This window comes from Pelobates fuscus, chromosome 1 (assembly GCF_036172605.1).
Source record: "Pelobates fuscus isolate aPelFus1 chromosome 1, aPelFus1.pri, whole genome shotgun sequence".
Taxonomy (NCBI): Eukaryota; Metazoa; Chordata; class Amphibia; order Anura; family Pelobatidae; genus Pelobates; species Pelobates fuscus.
The window spans coordinates 389,601,727-389,626,082 of record NC_086317.1 but is presented as its reverse complement, the minus strand read 5'-3'; the positions used below and the strand labels follow the sequence as shown (position 1 = coordinate 389,626,082).

The window sequence follows — 24,356 nt, the reverse complement described above, 5'->3', positions numbered from 1 at the left end:
GTGAATTAGGGGTTTAAATACCCCTCTCTAAGCTATGATTGGTCAGAGGGCGACCTCTGACCCCAGAACGTGCGTGTGCGTTGACGTCGTGACGTCACGCACACGTTAGTATAATTCTCGGGGGCGGGGCTATCCATAGACGCGACCACGTGGTCGGCGCCATATTGGATTCGGGCGTGATGCCCGGAAGAACTACGTGCGCGGTTCCCGGCTCGCCGACGAGCAGGTAAGCTCGTGTAGTCGGTGCGGTCGTGCCGGTCGGGCACGACCGTGAGGCTCGGCAGGCCGGTGACCGCAACAGGAAAGAACATGACACAACAGCAAACCTGCCAAGAGATGGACGCCCACCAAACTCACAGACCAGGCAAAAAGGGCATTAATCAGAGAGGCAGCACAGAGACCTAAGGTAACCCTGGAGGAGCTGCAGAGTTCCACAGCAGAGACTGGAGTATCTGTACATAGGACAACAATAAGCCGTACGCCCCATAGAGTTGCGCTTTATGGAAGAGTGGCCAGAAGAAAGCCATTACTTTCAGCAAAAAACAAAATGGCACGTTTTGAGTTTGCGAAAAGGCATGTGGGAGACTCCCAAAATGTATGGAAAAAGGTGCTCTGGTCTGATGAGACTAAAATTGAACTTTTCGGCCATTAAAGGAAACGCTATGTCTGGCGCAAACGCTATGTCTGGCGCAAACCCAACACATCACATCACCCAAAGAACACCATCCCCACAGTGAAACATGGTGGTGGCAGCATCATACTGTAGGGATGCTTTTAAGGATGGAGATTCACCTTCCAGCAGGACAATGACCCCAAACACACTGCTAAAGCAACACTTGAGTGGTTTAAGAGGAAACTTGTAAATGTGTTGGAATGGCCTAGTCAAAGCCCAGACCTCAATCCAATAGAAAATCTGTGGTCAGACTTAAAGATTGCTGTTCACAAGCGCAAACCATCCAACTTGAAGGAGCTGGAGAAGTTTTGCAAGGAGGAATGGGCAAAAATCTCAGTGGTAAGATGTGACAGGCTCATAGAGACTTATCCAAAGCGACTTGGAGCTGTGATTGCCGCAAAAGGTGGCTCTACAAAAAGTATTGACTTTGGGGGGGTGAATAGTTATGCACATTGACTTTTTCTGTTATTTTGTCCTATTTGTTGTTTGCTTCACAATAAAAAAAAAATATATATATATATATATATATATATAAATATATATATCTTCAAAGTTGTGGGCATGTTCTGTAAATTAAATTATACAAATCCTCAAACAATCCATGTTAATTCCAGGTTGTGAGGCAACAAAACACGAAAAATGCCAAGGGGGGTGAATACTTTTGCAAGGCACTGTACATACTAACATATATGTACATACTGACATACAGATACACATACATACATACATACTGACATACAGACGCATACATACTGAGTCTGACATAAATACACATACATACTGACAGACATACATACTGACACACATATAGATACACATACATAATGACATACATACATACATGCTGACATACAGAAACACACATTTGTCAGCCACCCTCCTGTTTCTTACCTTTTAGTTGCAGGAGGGTGGCTGGGGCTGATGGGAGTCGGTGTGGTTCTCCCTTTTCACAGCCTCCCTCTCGCGCGGAGTGAGCACAACTTGCGGCTCACATTTTTAAAGGGGCCCGGTCGTGCTATTACACAGCCACAGCGCTGACCGGGCCCCTGAAGATATAGGGCCCATCGGGTGGCCCTAAATGCTTGGGCCACCTGATGGGGCCCCCATCAGCGAGAAGACCACGGGTCAGCTGCATCGGTGGCACTTCTGCCGCTACACAAAGGGCCTGGGTTGCCGGACCCCCCTAGGACTGCCAGGCCCATGACAACCATCATGGTTGTCACCCCGTGATGGTGGCCCTGGCTGCAGTGTTTTCAATAGTAGGAACTCATTGAGCTGTATTCAATGAGAATCCTTTGATTACTTAAAGAGTGAAAGTCGATTCTGGGGAAAAGGGGGATCGCTTGCAACGGCTGCTGTCATAGAAAATACAGCTTCTGCAACCTCTTTATAGATTTTTCTATTATTTTATCTTGATTTATATAAGTGTCTCCTGGTTTATAATGCTGAATATTGGGAAAGTCTATTCGTGATGCAATCAGCAACATTTAATGAGGCACAAAAAGTCAGACTTAGATTTCCTCTCCTAATCAGTACTAGGACAGCCCTGTATAACATTCATCTTTTTAATTCACACTATAAAATTGTCAACTATGAACATTTTGGCTGCAGGCATGGTCTCTATGGAATATTTGAATTTCTATGTGTCAATGTGAAATTCTCTGCCAGCCTTATGAAGATCTGTCCATTGTTCTCATTTCATGTAATTGGGTTCTTGTCCCTGCAGATGCTAGAAGAGATGATGAGACAAGTGGACACCGATAATAATGGAATTGTCTCCTATGAAGAATGGCTAAAAGGAGGACTGACCACTGTGCCTCTGCTAGTGCTGTTGGGAATGGAAGTTGTACGTACGGGGTGGGTTGGAACATAGAGGAGGAAAAAATGTTCTTTTTGAAATGAAGTTCTTATGGTGCTTTCTTTGTCCTTTTATTTTTTTATTTATTTTAATATTCTACAATTTCGATTCTTCCTTATCTCATTTACTACCCTACCACTACTATTGGTTTGTTCTGCCTGGATCCTGCTTTTTTTCCACTCCCAGAATATAAAGGATGATGGCCAACACTTATGGCGTCTGAAGCATTTTAATCGTCCTGTGTACTGTAATGTTTGCGAGGCGTTACTTTTTGGAGTCAGGAAGCAAGGTCTCTGCTGCACTTGTAAGTATTCACTACGTATACTTTTTTATTCAACAAAGTGCATGTTCATATTTCATTTTGGCCTGTGTATAAGTAAAAATCTTATAATAGATAAAAACCATATCTCTCTCTCTCTACAGTCTGTAAATTCACCGTACATGAGAGATGTGCTCGCAAAGCGCCTAATTCCTGCATCAGCACATATGCTAAATCTCGGAAGGATGCCAGTGTAAGCATTAAATATTAACCCTGCATTATATTGTTTGTACTGTGTCTTTGTCCCTGTTTGTGTTTGCCAGCCTCTAATTCACTTGTGTTCCCTGTAATTCTTCCATTCCTTCCTCCATTACATCCTTTTTATTTTGTGACTGGAATAAAGTGGTATTTGATGTCATATTCACTTGTTCTCATACTATTGTCCCTTGTGCTTTTTTCCCCACGGTCTTCCCAGACCCAGGCCCATGTTTGGGTGAAAGGAGGTTGCGAGGCAAGCAAGTGCGACAAATGTCAGAAAAAAATAAAAAGCTTCCAAAGTCTTACTGGTCAACGCTGTGTGTGGTGTCACGTAAAGGTGAAGACACGTCTTTCCTATTGTCCATTCAGTTACGGGACGAGGGATGTTTGCTAGTGTACTTCATAAAAAGAACACTTGTTTTATTTCTTTCAACTGGTCTCTTTGTAATCTAGTGATGCAAAATGGTGGGTCAAGTACAGAATATGTATTTTTTGTTCTTTAGGTTCACGATGATTGTGCTCAACTTGTTGCATCACGGTGTGATGGAGGAGCACTGAAAGACCATATATTACCTCCTGCTTCTATATACCCAGTTATACTGGTAAGTAGTGAATGGAATGTTTGATAATCCGTAAAATCCTTATTTAAACACTATACTGTGAGCCTTTAAAGGCTCCTTTTTAAAGGAACACTATAGTCACCTAAATTACTTTAGCTAAATAAAGCAGTTTTAGTGTATAGATCATTCACTGCTCAATTCACTGTCATTTAGGAGTTAAATCACTTTGTTTCTGTTTATGCAGCCCTAGCCACACCTCCCCTGGCTATGATTGACAGAGCCTGCATGAAAAAAAAAACTGGTTTCACTTTCATTCCACTTGATTTCTGCCGCCAGAGACCTGAACTCTAGTGCATAATCCACCAGTGTTCGGTTCTCCTGTCTCAGGCGCAACAGTAATCTGGCTGCATTAACCATTCTACCTGGAGGGTCAAATGTTCTTCTAAAAGCAGCTACAAATGCGTTATAGTTATAAACTAATGGGTTATCGTTCTCCAATAGTGGGTTGGCCCATCTCAGAGCTTTCTCTATGAGTAGGGTGATAATAAATCCTACTTTTGCCCTATCTGTAGGATAAGAGCGAGGTTGCAATTCAAAGTGGATACTAATTTGATTTAAAAAACCACGACACTTCTCAGGAGCCCCACCATAGCGTACTGGGGGGGTAATGCGAGAAGAAGCACCCATTGTGGCTACCTCTAGACCTGAACTGACAGGAGAAACAGGGGTATTACGTATCTCCTCTGGTGGGTTATTGGCACAAGCTAATAGAGCCTGTAGCGCAATCGCCATCTGATCCATTCTGTGATCCATGGCTTCAAACCTAGGATCAGGAGCAGCCAGCTGACTGTTTGTACTTGCAGGATCCATTGGCCCTGTCGTAATGTCAGGATCGGGACAGGGATCCAACACGCAGAGTACAAACAGTAGCCAGATACGTATACCGGACCTTAGAATGGCCGGACTAACGTAAGTAGTACAGTATAGAATGGTCAAAGACAAGCCGAGGTCGAGGGTAACAGAAGACAGGTAAGCGAGAGACAAGCCGAATCAAGGGTAACAGAGATAAGCAGAGTAAGGTAAACAAGCCGGGTCAAAACCAAAAGGGATAATAGAATACACAAGCACTGAGTGACTAGAACAAGCTAGAACCACGACAGGGCAATGAGCTAATGAAAGAAGCTCTGTTAAATACCCTGTTCAGAGCAGTAACCACGCCTCCGAGGCGTCCTGATTGGTCCTGCAGCAATTGACTGACAGGTCGTTCCGGGGGAGTGTCCTGATGACTACTTCCTGCCTAGATGCTGTAAAAGGCAGTCACTCCCTCGCGGCCGGCCTAGCATGACCGGATAGACCGTGGGGAAGGGAGCCATCAGACCGTCTGGATGGAGGAACAGCTAAGTCTCTACCTCTTTCGGAGGTAGAGACCACAGGTACCCTGACAGACCCAAAAACAGTCCATTGATGGAAAATCTAATTTGAGAATTACAAACATTCCATTTCCAACATACATTCAAACCCATTCCAGTTTCACATGGACCGGTATTTGCCCATAATTCACTTGTACTGAAAAATATGTTCCTTTAATATAAGCATGTCCTAAAACCATTTGCAAGAAAGATTAATAACATAGAACATACATACATACATATATTGTTTTGAATGTGATCTGTTTTAGATGTATGGTTGTGTATGTGAATGTATATACTCTGAAACTGGAGAACCAACAGTGTGTAAGCGCTATGGAATGTAGTAAAATTGCAGCACTTAGCCCAGTGATACAGAAAAGTGTACACAGAATATAAAACAAATAGTTACCAAAAAAAACGCTAAATTGATCTGCGAATATGAAAAAGACAGATAATAGTGCAGACTCTCTGGACTACACAAAAATAAGAACAGGGGGGTATGAGGGAAAATACTCACATATACCAGAGTCCTATCACCCCTGGCTCTGGGTATTCAAAGCTCCGCTGGAGAGGGCAAATCCCCACACTTGATGAAAACTCCAGGCAGTGTATTCTTTGAAGACTGATGGTGCTGTGCAATAAAGGATAGAGAGAGGCAGGACCTCCAATTGAATAATATGAAAAGCAATTTATTAAAAGACAATGGTTAATAACCGTTACTTGGTAAGTGGTAGGTTATGCTGGCATAGCTACCCACATAAAAGCATGTAAATGGCAAAAACAGAAAGTCACTTCCTGGTTATGTCCATCCCGATCACGTGATTCGCTTCGCCCGCCTCCACAGGTTAGTGGAAGCCTGTGGAGGCGGGCGAAACGCGTCACATACACGTCACTTGAGGGGCGGACCCGGAAGCGGGTCACGTGATTGGGACGGACGTAACCAGGAAGTTACTTTCTGTTTTTGCCGTTTACATGCTTTTATGTGGGTAGCTGTGCCAGCATAACCCACAACTTACCAAGTAAGGGTTTTTAACCATTGTCTTTTAATAAATTGCTTTTCATATTATTCAATTGGAGGCCCTGCCTCTCTCTATCCTTTATTGCACAGCACCATCAGCGTTCAAAGAATACACTGCCTGCAGTTTTCATCAAGTGTGGGGATTTTCCCTCTCCAGTGGAGCTTTGAATACCCAGAGCCAGGGGTGATAGGGCTCTGGTATATGTGAGTTTTTTCCCTCATACCCCCCTGTTCTTATTTTTGTATAGTCCCCATCCCTCGATATATTCAAATATTCTCTGCAAGTTGTACAGTAAATTATTTCATGTTACTGGGAGAAGGAACTTGTAAATGGATAATACAATGTGCAATGTCAGTCAGGAGCTGCAAAAGCCAGAAAGGTGTTCTATAAAAAAATGTGTATTGCCTCATAGATTCATAGTGTCTGTGAATGGCTTGGTTACTTGGTCTATTATTTTATAGGTCATTCCACATTTCACAGTCGGAGGAAATGGCAGGGATAGCATTTTTTTTTTTTTTTAAATATTGTCCATGATTTGTACCTGGTACACAATTTTTTCGTGTTTATCTTGCAGGTGGAGATGTACACCGGTTGAAATTGTATAAAAATATGGTTTTGGGTCTGAATAAATATTGTGATTACACTTATGTTATTTATACTATTTGGAGGAGGAATTTAATGCTGATAAGTAACAGATAAACTGTTCACTTCCTCATGTGTTCCTTCTATGTCCAACTCAGGAACGGCAAAATAGCCAGAAGAACCTATTAGGTCCCTCAGAGGAAACATCACAAGCATTCAGCACATCAGAAGGGCAGGCATTGCGTGTAAGAGTGTCTCCTATTAAACTGCACATTCTGTTAATCTACATCTGTCAAACAATGCTTCCATAATGCATTTAGGTTTAACTGCTTGCTGGTAAAGTCATTATTGTCCCAGAATACAGACATGTAGCTGCACTTATATAGTCATTATGCTCATTCTCTATGACTTTAATCACTATTTTTATTGTTATTATTATTATTCTTTATAAAGTGCTAACAAATTCCTCAGTGCTGTACAATATATGGACGAACTAACTAAATTTGTTATATTTGACCTTTATATGTAACGGGTTTACTGGACACAGCCTGCACCTTTCCTTCGTACTTATTTTTACCCTTAACTGAATTTTATGGCATCTATGTCAAGTTTTTAAAACCCTGTCTTCCCAGATCAGTATTGTAACATTATGGGAATTTCCTTTGTAAATTTATACAAAATTATTTCTGGAGAAAGTTTCTAAACGGGGCAATTGCCATGAAAACTGAGGAAATGTTTTTATTTCGTGCACCACATGGAAACATTTTGCACCATAAAACTCTGTACATAGCATTTCTCTCTACTTAAAATGCATTTATATTTATTTTATTTTGTTTGTAGGTGGTCCCTATACCAGATACCCACCCATTGCTTGTGTTTGTCAACCCAAAGAGCGGAGGGAAACAGGGTGAAAGGTAAATGTGATGAAACCTACTCAAAGCAAGAAAGGCCACACTGGCCTTTGGTTATAGGAGCACTATAGTGTCAGGGAAAAAAAACTTGTTTTCCTGGCACTATAAGGTCATTAGGTCCTCCCCCCCACCCTCATGGGCCCCCTCCCGCTGGGCTGAAGGGTTTAAAACCTCTTCAGTCACTTACCTTTCTCTAGCTCCGGTGAACTCTCCTCCGTCTGCCGACGTCAGCAACGAATGCGCATGATCGCCAAGAGCCGCGCGCGCATTCAAACCGTCCATACGAAAGCATTACTCAGTGCTTTCCTATGGATGTGAGCGTTTTCACAGTGAGAATCGCGGAAGCGACCTCTAGTGGCTGTCAGTGAGACAGCCCCTAGAGGCTGGATTAACCTTCAGTGTAAACATAGCAGTTTCTCTGAAACTGCTATGTTTTCAGCTGCAGTGTTAAAACTAGAGGGATCTGGCACTCAGACCACTTCATTGAGCTGATGTGGTCTGGGTGCATATAGTGGTCCTTTAACATAGTCAACAAAAAAGACATACAGTAATTCTGAGTTTTGCAGCCTACATCAGTTAGATAGTTGTCTAGGTTGAAAAAGACTAAAGTCCATCAACTTCAACCTTGGGACCCATTCGTTTATGCTTTTGATCCAAAAGAAAACAAAACACTAATTGTAGCCATTTTCAATTATGCCACAAAATGGAGACAAAATATTGTTCTTGACTTTATAATGGCCATCAGATTTCTTGGATCAACAACCTGTTTACATACATATCAATAATTTCCTTTATTATACTGTTTGTGCAAAAATAGCACCCATGCCTTTTTAACTTATTTGTAATTTAGTGCAATACAATGAGTTACCCCTTCCACAAATTTGAGATGCCATCACTGTGTTTGTCTTCAAATTAACCCAAATAATGTATTTTAAAATGGAAAGTCTGGATTATATATATAAAAATAATAACATAATCTTTTTCTTCACTGTAGCTTTTTTATATTTTATATGTGTATAGATGAACTCTCAGAATATAGTTACCGGTAATTAAAATATAGGCATTTTAGTTATTTGTTTTTCATTAAGTTGTGATAACACCACAAATAAGATTTTGTGACATTCTAATGGGTAACAAATGTGTTTTTTCTCATTCCATTTAGAGTTTTAAGGAAATTTCAGTATCTGCTGAACCCAAGGCAGGTCTATAACCTTGGAAAGGGAGGGCCAGCCCCAGGGTAAGAGCAACATTTATGTGGGTAAAATCCTTAATAGGACTGATAAGTAATAATTCTCTATTTTCGTGTTCATTTCTTTTTTCCCCTTTTATTTCCAGACTTAATTTTTTCCGTGATGTACCTGATTATCGTATATTGGTGTGCGGTGGGGATGGAACAGTTGGTTGGATCTTAGATGCTATTGGTAAGTTGACACAAATTACCTCCCAGACTGCAATGTATAAATCTCAGGAAAATCCATGATGTGTTGTTGAAGTAAGCAATTAGTTTATATATAAGTAAATATTTGTGTAGGCAACATGGGAAAGTTAGCATAATATAAATTAACTTAACACAAGAGTATATGAAAGTTGGTTGTGGTGTGCTAAAACCAATGTACCGGTAGGCCTGTAAAATAAAGAGGACCCACTTGTGAAGATGTTTAGAAAAGGGGAGTGGAGGGAGGGATATTCCACATAGCGTTACCCATAGAGAGAAAAGGGGTCCCTTAAAAATCGGACTACCCCCTCCCACAACTCCTTGCTATGCCTTCACATTTGTGGTCGGGGGCAACAAGGCCATATCGTAGAGGAAAGTTAGCATAATATGACTTAATGTAACACAGGAGTATATGAAAGTCTGTAGACTGAATGTAGAGTAAATCTGAATATTAAGATAAAACAGAGAAATACCTAGTGTGTCCTATACTGGAAAGCCACTAGAGGGCACCCAACATTATGAATTTTCCGTGCCAAACTACTGCATTCAATGGCACACGGTACCGAAGCATATAGACAGTAGTTAACGTGTGGTGCATGACAACAAAGAAAATTGGCCGAACGAGGCTGAACCGCATAATTAGAGCGGCTGGGCAAAGGCTGAATTTGTAAATATATTATACAGTAGTCCATTACGAACGAGGCATGATTTCACTATGCTGTCAAATTAATGTGGGGCAACAAACAGTACCTACATATACTGAAAACGCATGAGCAAATTTTGTGAAAATAAGGAATAGGATTGTCCAAATGGGGTCAAACTCCTAGTATATGGACAGAAAAGTATTGGTCACACTTGCGTCTGGTGTGAGTGAGACGGCCAAAGGCCAGTTGCTTACGCATGGTTAGTTATTAGAAGTGATGCTCGAACTCGGAGATGAAGTACACACTGAACACACAAGTCCTATGAAGCGTTCAAACTGTGGTATCCCAGCACATGGTTGGACCCCCTCCCAGAATTTTTCTGTGCTGATGTGAGATTATAGGTGAGTTTAAGGACTTTTTAACTTTTTGTTTTGTTTTGTTTTTTAATTAGAACAGGGAGCTAGATTCAAAAATAGTAAAAGAACCAATTTAACTTTAAAAATAATATATATATAATCCCAAAAATTACTATTCATGAATTCTTAATTACAAAGTTTAACATGACGGTGGCGTTTTCGAGTACATACTATACTGCCTGTAATATTTTCTCAAGGGTCTTATTTTAACAACTGATTATACAAAAAATCTAGTAATATGCTTAGGTTTCATTTCTGTAACTATACAGCATATTCATTTAATTAATCATAGTATATGTCAACTTTTTTTTAAGTTTATTTTTTGCTCTGCTATGGCTTGTTCACCCAATGTTTTTCTTTTACTGCACCTAGACAAAAACAACCTTCCTCTGAGACCGCCTGTAGCTGTGCTGCCCCTTGGCACTGGGAATGACCTTGCAAGATGTCTGAGATGGGGAGGAGGTAAGAGAGTGTATTACATAATATACTTCGCTTTCAAATTATTCTCAAGGCTGTACAGAGGTAATGAAATGACACAAACGTCTACTCCTGCAATAGTGTTTTGTTACAATTGAAGATTTTTATATCTTTTTACAATTACATTATATATAAAGCAGTCATGTAGAAATTAGAGATTGAAAACCTGTATTTCCTTCAGAAAAATTATCCGTTAACCACAAAGACGCAAAAGAAAAAAAAAATCACAAATTACCACGTGAATCGTCCGATACATCCTACAGGGAGGGATGTGATGCTACTCGTTAAAAGGGAAAAGAGCGAAGGAAAACCGAGCAAAAGATATCTCCTTCCTAATGGACAGAGTACATCTCTCTAGTTTTTAGGAAGAAGAAAGAGGGACAGAGGGAGGGTGAAAACGTGTGTGCACCAGAATTTCCAAAATGTTCAGCCATTCAATCCTTATTTCTTAAAATCTTCGTGACTGATGTACAAAGAAGAGAAAACAAGAAGGCTGTGCACCCAAAATATTTGGTATTAAGTGTTTCTTGGCAGCCAAAGACTACCATCAGTCAAGTTGAAATGTGTTACTAGCATTAACTATCATTCTGAAGAAAAAATAAAGCTTGGGCGACATGTATAGTTTTTGCTTTTCTAGAATAATTTGTCTTTTGTGATCGGCCACTGTAAAACAAATTCCATTGGATCTCTCTGTAGAGTCTGACCGGGCCTGTTATTACCATTTGCAGGATATGATGGCGAAAATCTGGGAAAGTTCTTAAAGGACATAGAGATTAGTACAATTCTGCAGATGGACCGGTGGAACATTGAAGTTGTCCCTGAAAACCCCACAGAGAAAGGGGATCCTGTTCCCTATGAGATCATAAACAATTACTTCTCTATTGGAGTGGTATGTATAAAATGTAACCAGCTTTATCAAGAAAAGGGGGTCGAATGGTGAAGATATGACAAATGCTTACAGCAATTAAAGGGGAACTATTAAACCATAACCACTACATCCCATTGTAGCGTTTATGGTGATTGCAGGCATTCTTTTCTTTTGTGTCCCCCCATGCACTCCATTGTTTTGTATTGATTTTGGATATTAATAAAGCAACTTTTTTAAGCAAATGCACAATTGAGCACTCATCATTGTTTCTGCTGGGGATCTGGAAAAAATATTTTCTGATCTGCTGGCACGGTCAGCCGTGTATGTATCTGAGGGTCCCCAAAACTTGACTGTTTGTTATCAAAGTCATCTCTTTGAAAGCTCAAAGTTGATGATTGAATCCAAGAATGTGGTAATGTGTAGAATATTTGAATCATTCTTAAGACACCTTTATTTATTAGTGTATTTGAAGGCACATATATGTATATATATATATATATATATATACATGTTACTACATATCTTCTATGGAAACATTGACCCCACAAGGTCTTTGTAAAGATTAAATGTTGATTGTAGATGTGTTGTAACATGTTTTAGTTACACTACTTAAATGTTGTTGTTTTTTTAGTTTGCTGTAATATACGTAGACTGCACTTTTTTATTTAAGAGCTGAGCTTAACTCTGTATTTTTGTGTGTATGTGTGTGTATATAAATTGTGGGACAAACACACGAGACAGGACCCAAGGTATAGACTCTGCAAATAAGCCTCTGAGACACATAGTAGCCTCTGAGACACATTCCAGCACATAGTAACCAGGTGGAAGATGTTAACAGGGACAGCATACACTGAGAGGAACAACCAGGTTGCTGGAATTGTGCACTGAAGTATCTGCACAGAATATGGGCTGCAGTTAGCCCAGATGGGAGATACAACAAAGGGTAGAGAATATCAGGGCTACGATCATATGAGACTTCCAGACAGACAAGAAAGTAATGGCCAGTCAGCCGGATATTGTGGTGGAAGGCAAGAAACAGAAGACTGCAGTGGTGGTGGATATGGCAATACTCAGTGACTATAACATCAGCAAGAAGGAACATGAGGTTGACAAATAATAAAGACTGAAAGATGAGCTACAAAGGACGTAGAAAGTGAAGGCAGTAGTAGTCCCAGTTGTGATAGGAGCACTCGGAGCTGTGACCCCCTAGCTGGGGGGATGGCTTCAACAGAACATCTGAGATTGCTGACCAGAAGAGGGCAGTACTAGGAACAGCTAAGATACTGGACAGAGCCCTCAGACTTAGACCCACGCCCTTTGTAGAAGATCCAGGAATGAGTACAAAACATTTTTTTTTATATGATATATATCATATTATATATATACAATATTATGGCTTTGTTTAATACAAGGTGGATAGCATTTAACTGCCAGAATACCTCTCAAAGGACCTCAAGTTATTATGTTATAAGTTATAAAACATGTAAAACAAGAAGTTACTATATGGCTTGGTGAATTGTATCATTGTATCTGGATAACAATCAGAAAGCCAAATAACTTTAGGTATTTTATCCTCAGTCACCCCTTCCTCCCTGGGTGCTAATGGTTTTTCTGTAGGATCTCTGTGTCTCTTAGTTGTCCATTTGATTTCTACCCACTTCAGAGCTCTGCTTGTATTAAATTCCCTCACAAAGTGTCTCTTTTTCTGAAGGATGCATCCATCGCTCATCGATTCCATGTTCTGAGAGAGAAATATCCTGAAAAATTCAACAGCAGGTGACTATGACTTGTACGATTGAATATTGAATTGTAGCCATTCATACTGCACGAATTTTTCAATTTAATGCAAGAAAAATAATGATGCATAGCTATACATATTGTCTAAAATCAAATGAAGCACTATGTTGACTTATAGGATCACTTAGTGTGATGCATTGCTTTGTCTGAAGAACTTCCATTATTACAAGACAGTTATAAAGCAATCCCAGCAGTGAATCTGTGAAAGCTTTATAATGCACAGTATATTTATCATAAGGGCTTAAAGAAGGAGGATATTTTATATTAATGAATACTAACCGTGACCGTGACTGTGACGATCACTCACTTAAACTCCTGGTTGTATGACGTATTGTGACTTCTCTACACAGAATGAAGAACAAGTTGTGGTATTTTGAGTTTGCTACATCAGAGACTGTTTTCTCAACGTGCAAGAAACTAAAAGAGTACGTTACAATCGAGGTTAGTCCCTTTAAGTTACGTAACAGATTATTTCCCAATGAAGGGGTAAATCAGCATCCATTATTGTAAAGCACTGTGGAATAAGCTGGCGCTATATAAATACCAATAATAATAATAATAATAATAATAATTAGTGTTCTGTTCATGTGAAATTACATTCTTTATCCAAAAATATAATTTGAATTTTTATTCCTATTTATGTAAGCCAGAGCTAGGCAAACTCCACAATCCTAAAATGGCACTGCTGGTTTATAAATGTATGTGAGATGATATAGTAATCTCAGTGGGATCATGCTTCTCCAGCTATTAAAAAATATTTTTCTGCTGTGTCATTTTTTACATGAATGAATGATATTACTTAGAATCGCTATCCTGTAGGGTGAGACCTCCATTGATTGGTCACTAGTGTAATGATATCCATAGCCCAGAATGTGATTAATAAGCCTTTATTACAGCCACCAAGAGGTAATCTGGCAAAGTGTCAACCCTATCACATGTTGTGAGGTCGCTTGGTGGTGGCTGTAATGAAGACTTGGTAATCGCATCCTGAGATTTGGAATGTCACAATGTCTTGTAAATTATACTTAACATTGTCCGGCTCTGGGTAGAAAAGTTATCAATCACGTCCATGTGTGGCAGTTATTGTTGGATTGTTGTGTTACATATGGTTCCAGGAAATGTTTTAAGCATTTTTAACTAACGCTGTCCATATAGTTGAAAGCTTGTGTTGTTCCCTAACTTAGCTGGTTCTTCCTGTCTTACCTAGTGCTGTGGTTCTGCGCTGGATCTCAGCTCCGTGTCTCTGGAAGGAATTGCTGTAATCAATATTCCAAGCATGCATGGGGGCTCCAACCTGTGGGGAGAAACTAGGAAACCTCTGGGAGAAGCTCGCAATGCATCATGTCAAAACCTGCCAGAGGTTATCACTGACCCAGATGTTCTGAAATCCTGTGTACAAGGTGAGTGCTCAGAGACAAACAGCAGATGTATCATCTGTGAATTTAGCTCTTTAATACAAAATAAATTATTTTAATGGTTTGTTTTCTCTTATTCTTTCTAACTGCTTATATATGGATAAGATTCATTAATGACAAATGTGTGTGACCTCCTGGAGCATGCCTCCCAAGCATTCCTATTTAGGTGGGACCGTCCCTATTTTGGGTCAAAATACCTCTGTCCCTCCTTTCTATCCTAATGTGCTTCTTTTCTAGAAACTCCCCAGCAATAATACAATAATTGTGTTTAGAAAACATGTGAGTGGTTTTAGTATTTTTCTATAATCTATTGTGACTTTTAGACCAGGCTTCACCAAACTCTGGCCCTCCAGATGTTGCTGAACTACAACTCCCATGATTCTCAGCCTATGTATTTCATTCTTAGAATCATGGAAGTTGTAGTTCAGCAACATCTGGAGGGCCGGAGTTTGGGGAAGCCTGTTCTAGACCATCTACACTATTTTTTGTCTTTTTTCTTTTATGTATCTTGAAGTTCACTGTATTACTATATTTGTGGGCTAAGTAAAGAAACCCCATGCACAGGTTTTATTCCTATAGCGCTCTTTTAATAGATATATTTGATACCATATTTTGGTTAGTTCGAATTTGTATTACATACTACCAGGGCCGCCATCAGAAATTTTGGGGCCCCTAACACAGCTTAAGGTCTGGGCCCCTGGGGGCCCGCCTCCAGGACGGCCCCAGGGCTCGCCTCCAGGATGGCCCCAGGGCCCGCCTCCAAATCCCACCCACAGATATACACACACATGAAATATGTGATATATACACACTGAAACAAAGGGACACAGATACACACATACTAACACACACATACATACTAACAGACACACATACTGAAACAGACATGAACTTGATGGATGCAAGTCTCTTTTCAGCTTTGCAACTATGTAACTCTGCAACTATGTAACATGAACACATACTGAAACAGACATAAGCACATATACAGACATACATAGTGACACACAGACACATACTAACATACATACATACGCATACACATGCATAAGGACATACAGACACACACACACATACATATATTCTGACATACATACACACACACACACACATACTGACAGACATACAGACACATACAGACAGATAGACATACATACTGACTGACAGACAGACATACATACTGACTGACAGACAGACACACACATACAGACATAAATACATACATACTGACATACACATACATACACACATGCATCTAATTTTTCAGCCACCCTCCTGTTTCTTACCTTTACGTTGCAGGAGGGTGGCTGTGGCTGATGGGAGTCAGCTGGCTCTCCCTCTTCACAGCCTCCATCCTACGTTGAGTTACCCTTTGACGAAGTTATTGTTATTGTTCTTAAGTACATTTTAGTTACAGAAATTCTGATCAGTAACTTACAAAAAATTTCTCAGAACAGCCCCTCCCCTGGCCACACCACCCACTCACACCCCTAAAATTAAAGTGTACTTCTTTGTCCAGTTAAAATGTTGTGAGGTATGCTGGAGTATAATCATTCATGACCAGATATTCTTTGTTTTAGTTAAAATGATCAGATTTGTTATTGGTCACCTCTCTGTTAAACCTATATGTCCCAATCCTGGGTACTTGATGGCTTAACTGTGGAGTTGAGCTACCAGGCAGTGAAAATTTCTATAGACGTGGTGAGATTGGTTTAACTCATGGTCCACTCCCTGGCTAGCATCACACAACGTGGGTTATACCCTCAAACTTGTTTTGTTGCCATTCCTGTCCTTTCTAGGCCTGCCATCCATTATTTTTCTTCCATAACAAGAAGAGAAGAAGGGAAGGGTAAGACCTCTGCATCACTCCTGGTGTTCCCAGGTGTGATAAGCAATCTCATTATCAGTAGTCTTCTCCAGACTGCTCTATTCCTACATATTCACAAAATGTTGTTGGACATGTCATGGCTATTTATTCCATTGCAGGGAATATTATGCAAACAGAACAATTGATATAATTCATACATGCGTCTCTTGATACAGACCTCAGTGACAAAAGGCTGGAGGTGGTTGGTCTGGAGGGAGCCATGGAAATGGGCCAGATCTATACAGGACTGAAAAGTGCAAGGAAAAGATTAGCGAAATGTTCAGAGATTACTATAAGGTGAGCCACACTTTGTAATATATACTGTCTTTCTATGAAATGCCAAGAGAAAAAAAAAATCAATCCATGCACTGCAAGAGAGTTGTCAATAAATTAAACTATGTATTGTTATAACATTTGCTCTTTTTCTAAACAGTCTGGCATTGTGATGTAGCTGGTTATGTTTGCTACAACATATGTTTCTGCTTAAGATCATCACAGTGATCATTTTGTTTTACCAGAACTACAAAGCCACTTCCAATGCAGATTGATGGAGAGCCTTGGATGCAGCCGCCATGTACGGTAAGAAAACACATTGTCGTGAACCTTGGCCATGTCCCTATTCCACCAGGCAGTGTGCTATAGAGAGAGCTGCACTTCCAGATTGTAGTGATAATGAATAGAATTAGCTGATAAATATGTATGACCTTTACAAGACCTCATCTGAATTTTCTGTTCCTGCGTGACATAGTATAATTGGTCTTGAAAGGACCTGAAATATTTTTTCGATGTTGTACAATGAATGGACTCGTGTTAAACAAATGAACCTCCTTTCTCCAGGGCTATTTAAGCAAGCTTTAAAACAGGCATCTCAAACAATCAGAATTGTAAATGGTCGAAAAATCATAAGAATAGTGATGAAGCAACATCTGAGGGCCACCGTTTGAGATGCCTGCTTTAAGCCATTAAAAGGATGAACACAGATGGGCGGAGCCAAGCTACCAAGCCGAGCAGACACGTTTTACATGAGCTCCTCAACATCGAAGCAAATATCGCCCTTTTTAGGATACAAATTCCCTTATCGTCCGCCTCAAGGGAACCTCCAGGCACCTTACCACACAAATGGGACGGAAAACCAAAAAACTGAGGTCAGACAAGCCTTGTCAGAGCCAGAATATCGGCGACCTTCTACGCCAGGCCGGCCGCGTGGTAGGGCCCAAGATGGCCACCTTCCCTGAGAACTACTCGGACCTATCTGACGACTTCTACCAGGAGGATGAAGAAGAAGTAACACAAGCGGCAAAACCCGCTAAACCGATCCCTAAGGGGCCCGACACCTCGCCGGTCACTACCGAGGTCCTCACAACACTCTTAACGACCCTCCAGAACACTATACTGGTGGACACGACAAAGATCCGCGAAGACATACGAGGCTTGTCGGGTAGGCTGGGCAACCTGGAGGGCACCACCAGGGAACATGCCACGCAAATCACCTCACTACACAGTGAAATTGCCCGCTTACAGCATCAGCATAAAATCTATGACCAGCGCTTTGCTGTAATGGAAGATACGAGGCGCAGATTGAATGTGAAAATAAGGGGCATCCTGGAGGACGTACCCGCTGAGGAGATGTCTCACTTCTTGCGGCGACTATTCACGGGACTCCTGCCCCCAAGACAAGGAAAGGCGGTGGGCCTGGAAGACTCCTTCCGCATCCCCAAGTCACCCAAAGCCCCAAAGGAAACCCCCAGGGACCTGGTGGTTCGCTTGATGAACGGAAAAGACAGGGCCGCGATACTGACCGCAGCCAGAGATCACACGCCATATGATTTTGAAGGTACGCACCTCACTTTCTATTCGGATCTGTCCGGCTATACCCTGGCATGGAGACGAACGCTGGCACCTCTTACCGCCCTACTTAGACAACACAAGATACAGTACCGCTGGCGGATGGCGCACAAGCTCCAAATCCTAAAAGACAACAGAACACGGGACATTCACGATATCCACGAAGCAGCCGGGCTACTAACTGAACTTGGCTTACCCCAGGACTCACTAGCTGCCATCGGACAGGACGTGGCAGGGCGAACCTCCCACGGCTGGAACCCGGCGACCGCAAAACCATTCATACCCCGGGGACAGCGGCTGGCACCCAGCGTGGCGAATACCACCTGAACTTCACTCGAACACCCCGGGCAGGAAGATGATCACACCGGAACATGGCAACTTAACCCGTACGGACACCCATAAGAGGACTGTAACCTACTAACCTCTGCTTTTAGGCGCAGTGGACTAGAAACCACAGTTATAGTTTTTTTTTTTTATAGTTTTTCAATTTTTGGTTTTTCAAGCCGTTAGACGCCTTCGATCTTACCTTCACAGGTATAATGTGGCATACAGCCTAGGCGCTTGTCGCCTGAGTGGACCTTAGATTACCCTTTCTGATCTGGCGTCCACCTAAATGGCAAATGCAATATATACTAATGCAATATTTTATGTTTTTTATTGTTCGATTTGGTATTTATCACTTTTATGCACTTCTAGGCCGATAGTAATGGTAACTTATCCTCAAAACGTTATTCTTTGCTAACACTAATGCAATATTCTATGTTTTTTATTGTTCGATTTGGTATTTATCACTTTTATGCACTCCTAGGCCGATAGTAATGGTAACTTTTCCCCATAACGTTATTTTTTGCTAAATCTTAATTCCAGTGAAAAAGGAGGGAACTAGAATAAGACTCATGCATACACCAGTAATTAACGACACATCAATCGACTAGGGTTTCCTCGTAGAATAACTTCGGGTCGGCAAGCAACCACACCCAATAAGGTCTCCCATGCCTTCACCGTAAACACCCTAATGCTCCCTCTAACATACCCCCCAGATCCCGGTGGTCCTCCTAACCACCCCATAAGACTCACACCCAGTTCTCAGGCCTACATCTCGTGGCTTCTTAACAGCTCAGAATATTCCCAACGTCTCCTTCTACATCTCATCTCACGAGGCACTTACTACTGCTTCATATCATAAGGGGCTATCGCTTCTGGGCTCTACTGTTTTTTTTTGTTTTTTTTAATTAGTCTGGGCCAGTGGGAGCTCTATGCGAATGTTTTAGGCTGCACTCTTACTTATAGAGTAAGGGTTTATGTACATGTATATATATTGTATTGGTATTTTTTATTGTTCAAGATAAGCTAAGCCTCCTGCAGCATCCCTGATGGGGCTGGATTCTCCCTGCACTCTCTATATTGGCCTACAATGCTCTTAATTGTTGCGATAATGAGTGATGCGTTACACTGCTCGGTGTACTTTGAGCCCACTTTCTGGCCCAATGTCGTTCTTGGCAGCTAGATGGCTGCGACAATTGCCCTAACCTTTTATTAAAACCGAATGCAAGGGGTACAATTAACCAGTCCACATTACCTGCCCTTTGCAAAACTGCATTTAACTATACTTATTGAGCACTAAATATTAGACCCCCCCCCCACCTGCCCTAGTGCATTATTTAGGCCGTTACGTGGCATTGAACCATGCATTTACGTTGGAAAGACGAAAATTGAGTTGGCCGCCTAATCACTCCATCCAGCCATAAACCACAGGAGGGAACTGCAGTACACTACTACGTGAGGCGTTTACAGCACAGTTCAACCCATGTGTATGAATGTCTAGTTAAAGCTTTAAACGTTGCATTTTTAGACGCTGCCTTCACTATATAACTGCTGGCGAATTTATGTTGCAATTATAACAATTCGAATTACCACTTTATATACGCTTATACTTAACTTTGTTCTGCATCTTTATTAATTGTGCGAGGTTTTTTTTTTCATGAGTCACTTACAACAACAAAAATTGTGCATTGTATTTCTCTGCTATGCCACACGGCAATGATGTTCACTGCTATATAGTGGGTGCCTGCTGTTGGGGCATGGCACACACATGTGTAAATGTTAACCTATATGCACTCAAAAATAAAGAATTTAAAAAAAAAAAAAGGATGAACACAATCTGTTACTCAATGGTTCTTAACTTTGTGCCAAGCTGAAAGAATGGGTCCCACAAGAAGGAATAGAAATGTGATTTACTAGGACAGCTTTGCTTTCCCAGTGCAATACAGAACCCTTTGAAACTAGAAGAGTCACTCAAAGGTATTTTATTGTTAATTATATAGCACTTAATTCTGGACATGTAACACTAGAAAAGATAACAGAAAGAGTTTGATTCCACAGATGTGGAGATGTGTGCTTTTTGTTTTCTATTTCGTTGTTGCGGATCTCTGATTTTTCTCATGGTTTTGGAAGAATACAGACAATACCTAGGGATATTGCACCCAGAGTTACCTATTAAAGAGTTCTACATCCCTTACCTTGCACTGCTGGAGATTATATTACAGACATGGAATGGGTCATCAAACTAATGCCATGTACATAATTTTGATCCTGGCATTAAAATGTTCAGAACCAGTAATATATTGGCACCTAGGATTACCGTAAACACTGACAAAACTGTTCGTTTTGAATGGGAAATTATTTGTAAATGTGGTTTACTGCCCTTTTTCTAGCTCCGTCTCCTGTTTTATTAGTAATCACGAGTTGATCTCGATCCAATTCAGGACCATCATACCATAAAGCAGCGTTTCCCAGTTGGTGTTGGGTTATTTGCCCATCGGGTGGCCCTAAGGGCCATCTGATGGGCATTGCTGCAAAGGACCCGGTCAGCGCTGCGGACGATTAATTGCGCAACCGGGTCCTCATTGTATGGGATGCTGGGAGGAAGTGACGGACACGGATTTCCTCCCAACTGCATATAGAAAACGCCGCGCTGGAGGGAGAGAGGCAGCAGCCGGCAGTGAGCAACTCCCCCACACAACAGCCTCAGCCAGCAAGTCACCCTCCTGCAGACAACAGGTATACTAACAGGAGGGTGACTGCAAATATAAAAAAAATGGCAAGTTTGTGTATTTGACAGTGTGTGTGTGTGTGTGTGTGTGTGTATATATCTGTGTAAAATCTTTGTGTCACTGTGTGTATTTGAGTGTGTGTATTAATGTCACTGTGTGTATCTGAGTGTTTGTATCTGTTTGTTTGTGTCACATTGTGTATCTATGTGTATGTGTCACTGTGTTTACCTGCGTCAGTGTGTATCTGAGTGTATGTGCCAGTGTGTGTATCTTTCAGTGTGTGTGTATAGGTGTGTGTGTGTGTGTGTATGTGCCAGTGTGTGTGTATATGCCTGTGTGGTATCTTTTAGTGTATCTGTGTCGGTATGCTTGTGCCAGTGTGTGTATCTGTGTGTCCCACGATGTTGATACACTGTGTCAAAGGGTTCCATGGGAAAAATTAATTGGGAACCCCTGCCATAAATATAGGTTTAGCGGTACATTTTTAAGTACTACAGCTGTTACTTTAGCTCTTCTGAACAGGAATATTGGCGTTATAGGAATATTAAGGTTGGACTCTAAATTAGTGTGGTATTTGCTAGTATCTAAAAAACATTCACATACAGGGTTACACTCATCCTTACATGATGGTCAGCAGAGTATCTAATCCTATTGATGCCCATGTGCTTTACTTTATGGGGCACTGGACTCTGCTGTCCCCAGAAATGTTCATGACTATCCCCACCCTAAAACAGAATGGTTGAAAGGTGTGGGATTATTGCAATTAAAATTTTGCAATACATCCATGAAATATGTGCTGTTTTCTTTAGCGTCTACAAAGACTTTTTAAAATTTCTTTCTAATTTGGACTACCTGTGGTCACAGAGGGCATAAGGAAGCATTGGTGAATTCCATTAACCTTTACCTTCTCCCTTAACGGATGCCGGTAGCTAATCATAACTCTGAATAGCCTACTGCAACATTTTTTTATATTGGTAAATACCACTTACACATATATGTAGGAGGAGCATGTGTATGTGCTTGTTGCAGAGATTGGAAATCTGTAGTACTATATGCATTGTAAGTTGATCAGTTCGATGGCCTTCAGACAACATTAATATAAGTTGTAGATTGACTTCCATTCAGATATACAGTATATTGAATGACCACCTCTTGTTTTGCAGATTACAATCACTCACAAGAATCAAGCTCCAATGCTGCTGGGTCCTCCACCGCGCTCATCAAGCTTCTTTTCCCTTAAATAAGCAGGGTCATTTATGGAAACCCCAGAAAGTAAATGAAACACCAATAAGTCCATGGATCACCTGTAATATCTTATCACCACAGCTTCACGCTACAGTCACCAAGCTGTGGGATGGCTCATTCTACAGAAAAACTCAGAACTCTCAGACTTTTCCTGCTTTTGCGTACCATGGGTAACAGCTTGGCTACCAGAGATTCAGAACATTCTGGGTATTTGTTAATTTTTAAACTTTAGTATAAAAAAATAAAATCTTTCAAACTCCTGAAGTGTAGGCTTCAGGAACATCTGAAAGTCTGTGAGCAGGAAAAAAAAAAGTCTGGCCAGATTGTGGCATAAACATTCATGTTTAGTAAGGGCATTCCCATAGCTTGCATGGGATTTTATTTTCTAGGTACATTTTAGGACCCCTACAACAAAAAAAAAAAAAAATTAAAACTGCCCTTTCAGTTACCAATATGTGCAGACCACTGAACAGCCTTATGCATGAACTTTGGACGGGAACTTTATCCCACAGGTGCCAAACTAATGGAGCTGTGATATTATGGACCAAAAATTATAATTTGGACCAAAAAAAATAAGTTATCACTTTGAGAGCCAGCATAAATACAATTTGTAACCTCTCAAAGACATCGATGACATAATCTCAGAGTAAATCTGTGAATCCAGCTCAGTGAAATATAGAGATATTTAATGAAGGATGATGCTAAAAGACTAGAACCGCTGAAGCTCACCCTTTCCTTGCAGTTAATAATATAAATAGGTTTGTAACATGTTTACACTATCCAGTGTTTTGTTTTTATTGATTGTACCCTTGAGAACCAATTATGACAACCTACTTAAACACCACCTGCCAAGCAATGCCCTACTCATTTAATGCAGGGCTTGACATTCTGGCATAAGGTGATTAAAGAGACACTGGAAACACTGTAACCGCTTCATCTCGTTGAAGTGGCTATAGTATCTGGAGTCCCCTAGTCCCATCCTTATGTTTAGTGTTAAACCATTAAAAACGGTTTAACGTTGAATAGTGATCAGCAGTAGCCCATTCCTTATGTGCTGTTTGGGTTAATGAGCCACATTGATTAGCTGAGAGTGTCAGATGACCACTTTTAGCCATACCAACAATTGGTGGTAGCGATAGGCTAGGGGAGTATGTAATATCTACCTTTGTGATGTACCCAGTTGGGGCCAGGGACCCTTATGCAGAGTTAAACTTTTCAAAATTGGCAGTAGGGGACCCCAGGCACTAGAACCAATTCAATGAGATCACATGTTATAGTGCCTAGAGTGTCCCTTTAAGGACCAGTGATGTCACCACAAAGGGTTAAGTTAGATCTATAGATACTGGGCCAATGACAAATGTTTAGGAAATACAAGACGTATATCCTTTCAAATCAGCATTCTACGTAACTCAGATATAATATGGTGTATGCATATGTAATTTTAAACTGTAATTAAACAATTATATTACAAATGGTACTATCCTTCCCAAATGTCACAAACACGGGAAATAAAATATTACTTGTAAGTTGTGTTTTTTCTTTGTGTACGAGTGTGTTTATGGTTATAGTATGTCAATTAAGAAACGTGTCTATTAAAAAGTCGTGCAGACCTTGAAATAAGACTCGCAAGAAATTAACCATCCCATGTAATTAATAAAATGAAGAGACTATTTGAATTGCAAGCAATCACACTTGAAATTGCACCAGTTACAGGCCGTATAAAGGAAACCCTGTGTAAGTTTGCCCTACTTCATGCTTTCTTGAGGAA

At 40.8% G+C, this 24,356-nt stretch overlaps 1 protein-coding gene across 2 annotated transcripts in view; it reads left to right on the top strand.

The window, feature by feature from the left end:
- The window catches only part of DGKA (diacylglycerol kinase alpha), a 183,446-nt gene extending 160,753 nt beyond the window's left edge, over positions 1 to 22,693 (top strand). For both annotated transcript variants that reach the window (XM_063426555.1, XM_063426565.1), the window contains 17 exons: positions 2,400 to 2,519; positions 2,718 to 2,835; positions 2,955 to 3,043; positions 3,266 to 3,385; positions 3,552 to 3,650; positions 6,777 to 6,863; positions 7,459 to 7,532; positions 8,692 to 8,766; positions 8,865 to 8,950; positions 10,397 to 10,486; positions 11,230 to 11,390; positions 13,081 to 13,145; positions 13,517 to 13,607; positions 14,374 to 14,566; positions 16,622 to 16,742; positions 16,964 to 17,024; positions 22,507 to 22,693. In XM_063426555.1, coding sequence (XP_063282625.1) covers positions 2,400 to 2,519; positions 2,718 to 2,835; positions 2,955 to 3,043; positions 3,266 to 3,385; positions 3,552 to 3,650; positions 6,777 to 6,863; positions 7,459 to 7,532; positions 8,692 to 8,766; positions 8,865 to 8,950; positions 10,397 to 10,486; positions 11,230 to 11,390; positions 13,081 to 13,145; positions 13,517 to 13,607; positions 14,374 to 14,566; positions 16,622 to 16,742; positions 16,964 to 17,024; positions 22,507 to 22,587 — 1,731 coding nt within the window. In that variant the 3' untranslated portion in view covers positions 22,588 to 22,693. The remainder of the gene's footprint in view (positions 1 to 2,399; positions 2,520 to 2,717; positions 2,836 to 2,954; positions 3,044 to 3,265; positions 3,386 to 3,551; positions 3,651 to 6,776; positions 6,864 to 7,458; positions 7,533 to 8,691; positions 8,767 to 8,864; positions 8,951 to 10,396; positions 10,487 to 11,229; positions 11,391 to 13,080; positions 13,146 to 13,516; positions 13,608 to 14,373; positions 14,567 to 16,621; positions 16,743 to 16,963; positions 17,025 to 22,506) is intronic.
- The last annotated feature ends 1,663 nt before the right edge of the window (positions 22,694 to 24,356 follow it).